This window comes from Myotis davidii, unplaced genomic scaffold, assembly GCF_000327345.1.
Source record: "Myotis davidii unplaced genomic scaffold, ASM32734v1 scaffold187, whole genome shotgun sequence".
NCBI classification, from domain to species: Eukaryota; Metazoa; Chordata; class Mammalia; order Chiroptera; family Vespertilionidae; genus Myotis; species Myotis davidii.
Window position 1 is genome coordinate 5623888 of NW_006383018.1, and position 13420 is coordinate 5637307.

Genomic DNA, 13420 nt, shown 5'->3' on the forward strand with positions numbered 1-13420 from the left:
TATTTTTTTTTTTAGGAGATTAAACTCTGTTTTATCATTTTTTTTTTGGCAGCCAGTGACACCATGAAGTTGTTTCTTTGATTGTTAATCATTGCTAGTTACGGTTAAAACATTTGGAATCTCTGTTCTTCTGGAAACATCCCTGTAATTCAGAAGCAGGAACCTCGCTGAAGTGGGGCAGGGCTCTTGGCCGCGGTGCGTGCAGAGCAGCAATTGGGGCCTTGCTGAGGCTGTTTCCGCCTCCATTCTCAGACTCAGTACCTGCAGGATTTCCCCACTACAGAGGGTATCAGTATTGACGAGCGAGACCCCCGCCCTGCCACCCTCTGCAGTCAGAGACCAGCACCACCGTTGGCTCTTGAGTTCAGCAGCTGATGCTGCTTTGCTTCCATCTGTTGGATCTCGGCGTAATCTCAGGGAGACTGACGGGGAGATTCTACGGGACTTTCTCATCAGTTGCTGCTAGCTAGCTAGAACAACCAAAAGGAATGCCAGCCCCTCTCTGGCCCTCCATGCCGAGCCTCAGAAGCGAAGCATACTACTTACTATATGTCAGATTCACCATTTCTCAGGTTACTTCCTCCATGGAAATAATGTTTTCAATATTTAAAAGAAAATGCTGTAAAACGTTTATTGGTTAAAAGGGGGGATTGCTCTTTGTAACAATGAATTCAGCACATCACTATTTTAACTTTTCTTGCCCAAATTATAACTCTGTCATATAATAATTTTGTAAGTTTTGATAAATTTGCATATTATAGTCCAGGCTCTCAAAATGAAGATAATTCCCCTTCTCCCCCTGTTATCCTCAGGGTAATAAATGACAACCCCCCCCCTCTGTTTTTATGACCCACCCAGCCCTTTTCCACGGTCATTCATAGGAGTCTATCCTATTATAATTTTCTTTGACCATTCAGTTCCACCAGTTTGCTAGATATATTACTCTATAAATGTAATTTTTAAAAAGGCTAATAGTGACACCACCTGACATGTAATTATTTCCACTAAATTACTCAAGGTGGATCATTGCTTTATTAGCTCTAAAAATGTATGGGTGCTCTAGAATCAGGAGCTGCAAATGAAAATCATAGTAAGCAGAATCAAAGTATTTTTCTTCACTTTGTGCTACATTAAACTGTTTTACTTGCTTTCATTGCTATATACGTTTTCTCTAACTACGATTGAATTTTATTTTTGTAAATAGCTGTCCAGTTATTTATCCCACTGTGTAGTTTATTGATTCCAATAACAACATTCACGTGTTTCCTCATTTCTTGAGTGTTTGATGCAATCAGAGCTGTTATTTTCTTCTTCAGAGAACTTGATTTCATCAAGAGACAGGAAGCAGAAAGAAAGAAAATAGAAGATTTGGAAAAGGCTCATGTTGTGGAAGTTCAAGGCCTGCAAGTGCGGGTGAGTGATGTGCCAACGCCATGAAAATAATAAGATAGTTTTGTCTAGTACTTGGAGAGGAGTGCTGAGTTCGAGTTTCAGAAATGGATTTTTTTTTTCTTTTTTCTCTCAGATTAGAGATTTGGAGGTTGAGGTGTTCAGGCTGCTGAAGCAAAATGGGACTCAAGTTAATAACAACAACAACATCTTTGAGAGAAGAACATCTCTTGGAGAAGTCTCTAAGGGAGACGCCATGGAGAACGTGGATGTCAAGCAGATGTCTTGTCCAGATGGCCTGAGTCAAGGTTTGTCTAACCCTTGTTTAGACAAACATTGTTTTTAATGACTGTAAAATTTGGCTTTACATTCTTTTTCTTATCCAGGGATTTAAATGTTGAAAACGCCTTTCTACCATGGGAAAGAAGAAAAGGTTTATCAAAATAGGAACTTATCATTTAGCACTCACTTGTCTTATCAAAAGTAAATGCTTTAATGCTAAGAAACAAAATTCCAACTTACGCAAGCCCAAATATTATTTTAAATACAAGATAACATTGATAGACTTAATAAATTGCTTTAAAGTGATAGTTCATTTAGAGTGAGCTACACTACTTATCTATTAATGAGTAAGGTTTGAAATTTTTAAATCACTAGAGTAAAGATCTTTTTTATAACTACTTCCAGCTCTTGGAATTCATTAAATTAAGATGTTCTACGCAAGTTTTTTGCTTTTCTCTTGCTGTCCTGTATATAATTCTCATTCTGTTATTCTGTTTAAGACCAAATAATGGGACCAAAATACTGGAAACAATTTCTATATGAATGGTTGTCTTCTTTCATACACCAACCATAAATAAATCACTGATTTTCTCACTCACATACACGCCTATACATAAATTGTGTGTGTGTGAATGTGAAGGAATGTCTTAATATCTATAGTATATTTACAGATTAAAAAATGCGTAAGAATTTATACTTATAAATACACAGGGGGATATAAAACTTTTGGTTAAAATAGCTCCCCAGTAGTCCCTGGGAGGGAAGGGGAATAAGAGAATATATAGCAGCAATGTCATGAGAGCCGATGATCACAGGCAGGGATTGGACCCGCAGTTACGTTAACTTGTAGAACTACACTCTTAGCCATTAAAAATGAAAAGTATTGGAAATCTTCATTTAAAACTGAAGTGGTAGCTAGAGACTTGAATCCATTCACTGAGCTTATATCCTTTTTCTGGGTTTTCCCTTAATAAGATATAATCTATGTATAATGCCTCCTGGGCAGCTTAAATGTGAGTATTGAGCTCCAGCATTACCATTCACTGAAGAGCCATGTGACTTCCTTAAGGTCATTCAACTCAGTGGGGTGAGTTTTACTGTCTGTTATATATAAATAGTAACACTTCCTTCTTCCCCACCTAAAGAGTATTGTGAGGCTGTATGACTTAGTGAAGTGGAAGAAGGCAATTCTTTGGAGCTTTTAGAGAATTAGTGTTTATGTCTGCGACTCTGTAAGATTGATTTCTAAAACAAAATGTCAGAAATCAACACGTTTTCATGTTTTGGAATATTGTAATTCCTAAAAGCAGTTGCACTTACAATAAACACGTGTCCCGGTATAACCTGTGACCAGCAGCTCTCCAGACTCCGATTCACTTCTGTTCCTTTCCCTCAGTTCAGAAATCTGTATCTTGTCAAACATATAATTAATGGTATTTATTAAATTATATGACTGCAGAAGATCAACAAACTGTACTATTAACATCCTGATTTAGAGCAAAACCTCACATTTCTTCTGAACCCTTCTTCCCTTCTACACCCTCCATTTTGCCACATAATTATCAGTTTCCCTAGCAACAGTGTCAGTTCACAGTGAGATGCAGGGACTACTAATTCTTGCTGAAGCTCATCCCTGCTTGTGCAGCAGAGGTGGAATCTGTCATCTCCGATGTTAGTAGCGTACATATCAAGAGCTGCTCTTCCAGTATCGCTGCTGAGGACAGTCGGTGATAAATCTCCTTGAATTTCAAACTAAATGGCTTGGTCAGGAACTAGATAGGAATGCTCTGGAAAGCACTTTCCTAAATTGATCCTTTGCTTCTGTTGCTAGGGAACGCTGAAGTCCTCGAGGTTTAGAAAAGGAAGTGAAATGTGGACCAAACACAGGCCATCCTGCATTTAAGGATCCCCTCCAACAAACACATTTTTGCGACAGGAGGGGTCCAGTGGCTGCAGTCAGTTCCCCGGCTCCTGCCCCTCGGACTCAGTGCTCTGCCTCCTGGGGACTGTCCCGCTATGGTTTGCTTTCTGAGCACTGGATGTTTTACTGATAGGATGAGTTGATTAGCATATTTTCAGGCCTCCAGGTGGCTCATTGAAGCAAGAGGATTATCAATTACAGGTCAATGAAAACGATGTTAGGATGAAATAGTGAAAGGAGAAAGGAAGGGGTGAGTGAAGGAGTCAGAAAGGACAGAGGGAAGAAGAGCAGATAAGCAGCCATTTCTTCGCATGCACGCATGGTCTTCTAGGACAGAGCTCCCCAGCTGCGATGGATTCATTATGTGGCTCTCAATATTGAATTATTGACAAAACTATTTTTCCAGCCATGCACAAGTTTACCCCATTAAAGTTATATCTGAACATCATTTGTTTGGTTCTCTATAAACTAAGCCACTCAAATATCTCATTAAATTTTTGATAGAACATATATTGCTCAATATACTTGAATGCTTTTTTCTTATAATATATAAAGCAAATATAGCGATTATTTTTCATCAAGAGCCATAGCAAGCCCTAAATCCCTTCTAGTGTGTGGCCGTGTACTGGACAAATATAATTTTACACCTGTTCCAGGATGTGGAAAATAATTTTTCCCTACTGCCGTGTTTCACGTCCACTGATGACTCTGGTTGAGAGAGTTCTCGACATTGTATCCCAGTGCCCTGAAGTGGCCAGATATGCCCGTGGCTGCCCAGCTAGTTAGGTCGGCATTAGACTAAACGCAGAGAACAGGCATGTAGAGAGATCTTGGTAGGAGAAACGGTTAGAGTCTTAGTTGGATTAGATTCCCTAGAAAAGTCACCTGAACAGCAGCTCTTCCTCAGTTTCTAAATATTCCAGGATCTTTATGCTAATACTGTTTTCAGCTTCAAGTATTTTAAAGGCTGTTTGTTAAAGAAAAAGGATGCATATTCCATAGAGATACTGAAAGAAAGACAAGGACTGATACTTCATGTAGTGGAAACTATATGAAGGCAGATTATGATTATTCTATCGTGAGGAGTCGCCTGGTGGCACCCTAGCTTGGAAGAGAAAGGGTGGCTACAAGGTAGAAAGAACAGTGTTTGGGCCTGTTAAGTGTGCAGCAAGATGTATGATTTGTAGGATGGCTGGGACCAAGGGTGAGGAAGATAAAAAAGGGTTTGATATAAGACAGATAAGATAAATTTTAAGAAATGAGAGGGAGTGTGAAGAAAAGAGAAAAATGAATAAAAATGGAATAATGTTTTTCTTATTTGTAGACTATGTTAAAGGTGGTACCTTACGTTAATGCTGTGTCATAGGGTGTTCTTGGAGTAACTGTAGACTTTCAATGCCTGAAGAAGAGTTTATACTTAATTCTGTAAGCATTGTGACCCATTAATGGTATTGAGGCAAAATAGGAGCTGGGTCATGTGTTCTCATTGTAGACCAAGCATCTCTGATTTTTTTTTTTACAAGATCCCAATTATAATGGCAACAGAAAAGATATGGTAGGCAGTATGAGTTCAATAAAATAACCTCAAGACCTATGGAAAGACATTCAAGAAGACCTGTATAAATCAAAAGAGGTAGGAAATTATAAAAAATTCCATTATGCCAAATTGATCTATATATCCCACATAGTTTTGATTAGAATTTAAATGGGGCCTTTATTATTATTATTATTTTAGAACTTGACAAGTTGTTTCTAAAACATATATGGAACAATACTTGGCCCAGAGTAGTCAAGGTACTCCTGGAGAAATACATGCAAGGGAACTTCTTTTTTTAAAATTTTTTTTCTTTATTGATTAAGGTTATTACATATGTGTCCTTATCGCCCCATTGCCTCCCCACCCCCCTGATGTCTGTGTTCATTGGTTAGGTTTATATGCCTGCATACAAGTCCTTTGGTTGATCTCTCCCCATTACCCCCACCCTCCCTTACCTTCCCTCTGAGGTTTGACAGTCTGATCAATGCTTCTCTGTCTCTGGATCTGTTTTTGTTAATTAGTTTTGAACCAATAATTTTTTAAAAAAATCTTTATTGTTGAGAGTAGAAGTGGGATCACTGAATCAAATGGGAGTTCCATTTTTAGTTTTTTGAGGAAACTCCATAGTGTTTCTCCACAGTGGCTGCACCAGTCTGCATTCCCACCAGCAGTGCAGAAGGGTTCCTTTTTCTCCGCATCCTCACCAGCACTTGTCATTTGTTGATTTGTTGATGATAGCCATTCTGACAGGTGTGACCGCATTGTCGTTTTGTTCTTTCAGTTACCAAGATTCCCTGGAAGGGAATACGGATTGAGACTGAGGTGTAGTGTCAGCAGTTGAGAAGTAGACAGTGCAACAGAGTAGAGTCCAGAAACAGACTGACCCATGTGTGCCAATTTGAGAATAATACAGAACTGACCTCGCAGATTAGTGGAGAAAGGGTGGACTAGCAAATGGTGCTAGGAAAAGTAACCATTCGTATAGAGAAAAATGAAATTGGACCTGATCTCACAGCTTTCATGAAGTAGATTCCAAATGGATTAAAGATTCAAATATGAAAGGCTATATTTAAACCTTTTAGAAGAAAATGTAGGAGAATGTTTATATGGTTTCTTAAGATGCAAAATTTCAAATCATATGAAGAGTTTGATAAATTTGACCACAGTGATATTAAGAAAATCTCATTTTCAAAAGACATTATAAAGAACTTAGAAAAAGAAGCCAAAAATTGAGAGAAGATATTTATAGCCCATATAACTAAGAGAAATGGTTGTTATCCAGAATATACTTAAGAATTCAAATCAATCATAGAAAAACACAACTAAATGGACAAAAAGCATAAGCTGTTAGTTCACAAAAGAGGAAACTCAAAGATTGGTGAACATAAACATTCAATGTTATTAATAAAAATAAAGTGTCTGGCAAAGAGTTTCATATGATTGCCAGCATGTAGGAAAAAAGGAAAACTCATACAACAATTTTTGTTAAAACAATTTGGTGTTGTCCAGTAGTATGGAAGAGGTGTAAATTCCATGGCCCAATAAGTTCACTTCTGTGTGTATGCTCTCTAGCAACACACCAGTGTGCACCAAAACATTGTTCATAATGGCTGCAGTAAAGTCAACCCTCATCATACCTTTCAGCATAATGTTGAGCAACAACCAAAAAAAAATGATTTGCAGAATGTTATGTACAGTTCATGACCATGTGTATAAAGGGAAAAAGCAAGTAAAATTAATCATTATATTCTTTAGGGATATTTTTGTGGAAAAAAACAGAGGCTACAACTAGAAATGGAGCATAGAGGGCTTCAAAATGCTAATTTTACTTTTTAGGCTTGATAGTAGGTCCATAAGCATCCTTCTTTAAAAAAAAAAATGCTTTTTCTATGACTTCCACATATGGTCTACATATTTTACTACATAAAATACTTTTAAATGCTTTATTGTTGAAAGTATTACACATGTCCCCTTTTTCCCACTAGTGACCCCTGACTATATAAAATATTTTAAAATAGAAAAATGTAACGAGCATGATTGAAAGATAAGAATGAGGAAAACCACAAAAGGTGTTTTGTTTTGTTTTTTTGGCTTCAAATATTAGTTTAAGATTTAGTAAGAGAAACAACAAAAGGCCAGCGCCAGGCAGACACTTGCATCGCTGAGCTTCCTGAGGTCACTGGGCTCCGCCAAGGAATCGTTTTCTGCCGCGGCCAGAACCAGGCCCCTGTCCTTTGGCCTTTCCCTGTGCCTGTAGTGGCAGTGGTTCTTTTCAGATCCCTGTGGCTCTGAGGCCGGCCAGACCCCTACCCCTGCTCTGATGTATTTCCTGATGGAGTCATTTTTAGCATTGGAACCCAGCATTTTAAAATAAAGTTCAAGGCATGATTAAAGCCAGGCTGCATTACAGGCAAAGTCATTAAAAGGAAAGGGAGGACGCTTGCACTAGAATATCAGGAGTGTCTTATACAACGGACAGCGCTAGATACAGAGCAATGAGGTGATTATTCCATGTCGTCCTATTGTTTAGTTCTAAATTGGGGTGGAGGAGAATTCTGGAGTAGATCCAAACTCACTTTATTCTGAATTCAGATACAAGTTCTCAGTAAACTTGCACAATTTTCATTTTTTTTTCCAGAACAAATTATTTTCAATAGCTCTAAATTCCAGATAAATAATTTTGGCCATGGGATATTACTGAATTGTACTAATTAATGGGTGAACACTCCCAGTAAATCACTATGGAAAATTTTAATGAACAAACCAAATGAACGAGAAATCAATCTTTACTGATTGTTTTCTGGCAAACCTTTAAAGCCGAATTCTGTCCTCTCACTCAAAAAACAAACCACCTGAAGTGCCTGTCAAGTTTTGTGCAAGTTTGACATCTATCTTTGTATAAGCCATAAAGACCTTTGTCTGCAACTTGCTTTCGTCACTTAAGAATATCTTGCTAACCTTTTCATTGTCAGTAAATAAAGACATTTACGGAGTGACTATCATGTACCAGTCATTCTTCTAAGCATTTATATATCTTTTTATGCCTTTAGTCCTCATAAAATGCAAGTATTATTGTGATATGTTATTATCATGCCAGTTTTGCAATTGAGGATTCTGAAGGACAGAGAGTTTAGGTCTATTACTCAATTGAGTGGCAGAGCCACTGTTCTGGGTTCTATTCAAGGAAGACTAACTCCAGGGCTACTCCCTAGGTAACTGTTTTGCACTGCCCTCGTGCAATACATAAACCTGCCTCTGAATGCTGTGTGTATGAACCCAAAGCCCCATGGGCCCATCTTTTATGAATTTGCAGATAGTGTTCAAGTTTAAAAATGTCACCAAGTGTCTCATTATGCTCAGCATTTCTGTTGATAATAGCACAAGCCAGGCAGCGTGATGGTCTAAGGTCTGACTGTTTTTGAGGAGAAGAATGCACATAAGAATGCGGAGCAGACCCTATTGTCATGCTGCTCCATTCCCCTACTTCCCCGCCGCCGTCTGTGTCGGATCCGTGGGCAGCATTCCATTTACGTCAAAAATAACGTCAATCTGGTGAAAAAAACTGAATGACTCAGAGCATTACTTTAGGGAGCAGATCTCTGTGAAATATGATATATAGCATCCTAATTTCACAGAACATTTTTCATAACAGTTGTTAAAATCATATTCAAATGCATTAAATTACTCTGGAGGATCCAATTCAAAGCAATAAGAAGACTATTCTTAAGATGCAGGTATTTTGAAGCGGAGTCCAACCCACTCAAAACTGCTTTATCATCAGCTACTTCGTATCTTTTCTGTATCTGTCTCTCTATGTGTATTGATTCACTCGAGTCCGCTCTTCTTTTGTATATTAGTAGAATTTGAGTCTGAAAAAGGTTATTTTAGAGACTAGAGGGTCTGAAAGAAAGAATAGAGAAGAAAGGGGAAAGGAAAATAAAAATTCCCTCTAATTTTTAGGGACAACAGAGCAAGGTGCCCTGGAGAGAAGCGGCAGAGGAGGAACCCAGAGCCTTGGCTTCCTAAGAGCAATGTTGTGCTATTGATTACGATCTCTGTAGAGAATGAATGGCAGTGAGTGAGCATGGCCATCTGAGCCCTTACATTAGTAGCACACAGCTTACATCATTAAGCCAGTCACATTTCTCCTGCCACATCACCATCCACAAAATTTTGACAGATAGTTGTTGTTTTCTTTAAGAATTTTATTTCTTGAATAAAGATAAAGCCAAATGAAATCCCTACTTTTTTTTTTCTTCTGGCACTATATACTTCTGGGAATTTGCAAAGTTAGCCCTGGACATGTATTTTTGTTTGAAACATAAAGTAAGACTAAAAAGAGGATTTGAAGAAGGCAGATTACCTGTGAAGTTTACTTTCAGACTTGAGAGAGACCTTCTCGTACGATAAGCTTCTGAAACTGAACTCTATGCAGTCTCTTCTACAGACTAACTGTGCATTACAGTTAGTAGAGAAGTTAGTAACCTTTGAGCCTTAGTTTTCCTGAGAAAGACGGGTGGGCTAGAATCTTTTGAATTATAATATTCTGATTCTTATATGACATGCTAGAAAAGATAGCTTATAGTGGTTGGACAGATCACTTCCAGTACCCAGAAGCGTAAGTCCTATACACATTTCCTACTATTTCTCTCATCTCCTGTAATACTCCTAAGGGGGCTAAGGGTGGTTACTTGTGATGTCTCCTGGGCAACATTGCTTCCAAGTTCCTTCTGGTATAAGAGCTGTTGAAGTGAATGTTATCAGCTACATTCCATTTTTACAGTTTTCGTACTTTAAAACTTTTTTTTTAATCAATTGGAACATAAATGACTGATTTGTAATCCATGAATCACTACTATAGAGTGGCCCCGAGTTCTTTGTTTCTAGACACTCAAAAATTGTTTATTGGGTACCATGCTTTTGGCCACTTGGATCATGGATTTAAGGCAGTGCTTTTCAGATCCCAGCTGACTTCATCTTTAAAAGCTGTAGTTCCATGTGTGACCTCCAGTGGGTTGAACCGAGTCAGTGCTAGCTGATACTAAAGCAGATGTACCAGATTGCCATTTGGCAATTGACTGACACCAGGACCTGGCAAATTACTGAATAGTAATGGAGTCAGAAGTCCCAGAATAAATGATCTATAGTCTAAACCAGTGGTTCTCAACCTTCTGGCCCTTTAAATAGAGTTCCTCATGTTGTGACCCAACCATAAAATTATTTTTGTTGCTACTTCATAACTGTAATATTGCTACTGTTATGAATCGTAATGTAAATATCTGATATGCAGTATGGTCTTAGGCGACACCTGTGAAAGGGTCGTTCGACCGCCAAAGGGGTCACGACCCACAGGTTGAGAACCGCTGGTCTAAACCCTGCGAATAAGTAGTTCTCCTGTTCCCTCGCTCTGTTGTTCAGTACCTAGTGATGGAGTTGAGTGCTGTGCTGGGTCCACTGGGGCCAGGATTCTATTGCAAGAGGAGCCATATTTACAAAAGTAGAATGACCTTCCTCCTTAGGTCTTTTTGTCACCAAGTAGCCAAAGCTGTTACTAAACCAACCAAATAAGAAATGGTCTGAGAAATCATTTTTCCCACAGTTTTCAATGTCTTCCCTTTTTAATGCTCTCTTAACACCTATGTGAAAGGTTAATGGTAATGTTTCTTACATAGCCTGTTGGAGAAGTTAATTTCCCAGAAGTGAATTTCCAGTCACACCAAATGTGATTTTACAAGGGAAAATACTAGACTCTAATGCCATTAAAATCTTACTCTGTATCTTGTTCAACACTAACTAAATTGGAGAGTAGTAGCCTGGGAGTCCAAAAGCTAGAATGGTCGTGGCAGCTCATCAGCTAGCTATGTAGATGACTGCAAGTTACTCAAGTTCTCTGAGCTCAGGGGAGGGAAAACATACTTGGCTGCTTTGTCTCTTGGAGCTGTTGTGAGGACACATGAGATGGTGTATGTGATAGGACTTCGTGTCAAAGAACATAAAATCCAAGTATGAATCAGATAAGCATGTATGACAGTATATCTGGTTATATTATTGCTTTCATCTATCTGGTGTTTCCACGTTTTTTATGTAAACAAGAGCTTGTAAGGTTGATTCTCCCCCAGTTATAAAAATTGATGAATTCTTAATGGGCAGCTGCAAGTTTAGATTTTATTGGAAGGAGGAAATGAAAGTAATAAAGGAGATTTCTTTCCTCCATTGACAAGTAAAAACATAAAGAGACGACTAATTATAAAATATTTAGCTGTCCTTTATATAGAACTGAATGGTCTGACTTTTCTGTATATTCACTTTTCTTTCAAATATGGGAAATGAAAAGTCAAAATCTTCTTTAAATATTGTCATTCAATAGGTGTATCTCCTAAGGAAAAATATGTTAGAATCATATGCCAGTTGCTAACTTCCATACATAAGAGAGGTACAACCTGAGGTGCTTACTTGTTTTGGTTTTGTAATATAATATATTCAGCGTACACCTTTATCTTTATTGTGATAAGGAATTTCCTGGGGTACCGCTACTGTAAGAAATTGTTTTATTCTATTAATATCAGTACTTATTTTTTGCGACTCCATTATTTGCTTTATTTTAATAATTTAAACCCAGAAGTACTTAATTATTAATTTCTTGAACAGCATGATTTCATTTAATGACTGCCACTCTGAAAAGGTAAAAGGAAAAAGATAAAAGCCTAATAGTAATTTTTGCTAAAGAAAATTTACACCGATGCTCATCTTTTATTACCTGTACTTGACGTGACACCTGACCTGCTTAGGTTTTTGTCCTTAGTTTCTAAGATCTCCCAACTTTCATAGACCTTCCCCCTTATATATTGTTCATCAAACACTCCAGCATGCAGACACATAAATAAGTAAATGCAAATCAGTGCTTCTTATAATTATGTTTTAGGAAGGCTTTATGCTTTTTGGATGTTAGATTTTTGTTGTTGCCTTGGTCACCTTTAGTGTTGGTTTTTCTCCCTAAAACTTTGTACACTTCTCCTAGATCTCCCTTTTTTTAAATACATATTTTTTGTTACCTGTGGGTTATTATACAGGCCATCATGGTTTCCTGCCTGGTGTTACTGATAACCGTAAGATTTTGTTATCAGTGTCTGTGGTCTCTTTATCAATCCTCTCCAAAGGTTTCTCTCCCTGATTATTTTGCAATGGTCTTTTCTTAGACTTGAATGAAGCAGTCCCAGAGACAGAGCGCCTGGATTCGAAAGCCCTGAAAACCCGAGCCCAGCTGTCCGTGAAGAACCGACGCCAGAGGCCCTCTAGGACAAGACTTTATGATAGTGTCAGTTCAACAGACGGGGAGGACAGCCTAGAGCGAAAGGTGAGTGCCCTTGACCATTTCCTGATTACAGTGTTGGGCTCTATCCTTGTTCCTGCAGTTTATTGATTTTTCTGCAACCAGATTCTATGGCCTCATTTGAAATAGCTGTAATAGTTCACTTTTTTTGTCTCCAAAAATCCTTATTCAACTCAATACATTGTTGTAATTCAAATTCTTTCTATACTCATTCAGTAAACTAACCAAGAGTATTATCCACATTGTCATATTTCATGATGGTGTTTTTGATATTCAGCAGTTGGTTCTACCTAGTAGGAAACAATGAATGTACAAATAATTGTTCCTATATGTCTTAGGTGCCTGTGTTAGTTACAATGGTCATATGGTGAGTCTTTGTGAACTATCGAGTCTCATTTGTAAACCAACAAACAAAATTGGTTTTCATGGGGATTCACTAATAATAAGGTCGATCTGATTTCAAAGTAAGTATTACATGGACCCGATGGTCAGTGGCATAACCTCCTTTATAATCTCTTATATCGACAGCCTTCAAACAGTTTCTGTAACCACATGCATATTACCAAATCACTTCTGCCCAAGGGTTTGCGAACTTCTTCTCCAGAATCAGATTCTGGTGCTCCATCCCTCACTTCCGAGGCTGTCAGTGTGCCCTTCTCCAAGTCTGACCAGATAACTGACTCTCAAGGACCCCTGCACCCAGAAAGGGAGCCTTCCTCCTGTACTTGGGGAGACTCTTCACTCTCCTCTCCTTCAAAATCTGATCACGATATGGAAGAGTCTCCTTGCCATCATCAAGCCACCACCAGGAAAATAGCACAAGAAAAAGGTACTGTCAATTTTTTTTATTTCATTTTGTCTAATTAACACCTTGATTTCTGTAATATAAAAATAACTTTTTTCTCATAATCCTAAGTTCTTTGTCTTCTCACAGCTAATAATTAATATTGCTTTTTTTATG

The 13420-nt window shown here is 38.1% G+C and overlaps 1 protein-coding gene across 8 annotated transcripts in view; it reads left to right on the forward strand.

Moving 5' to 3' along the window:
• PPP1R9A (protein phosphatase 1 regulatory subunit 9A) overlaps window positions 1–13420 on the forward strand; it is a 230710-nt gene that overhangs the window by 192753 nt on the left and 24537 nt on the right. For 4 of the 8 annotated variants that reach the window (XM_015558301.1, XM_006779231.2, XM_015558300.1 and 1 more), the window contains 4 exons: window positions 1317–1413; window positions 1526–1697; window positions 12326–12483; window positions 12988–13288. In XM_015558301.1, coding sequence (XP_015413787.1) covers window positions 1317–1413; window positions 1526–1697; window positions 12326–12483; window positions 12988–13288 — 728 coding nt within the window. The remainder of the gene's footprint in view (window positions 1–1316; window positions 1414–1525; window positions 1698–12325; window positions 12484–12987; window positions 13289–13420) is intronic. The other 4 variants (XM_015558299.1, XM_006779234.2, XM_006779236.2 and 1 more) reach the window with 2 other exon arrangements.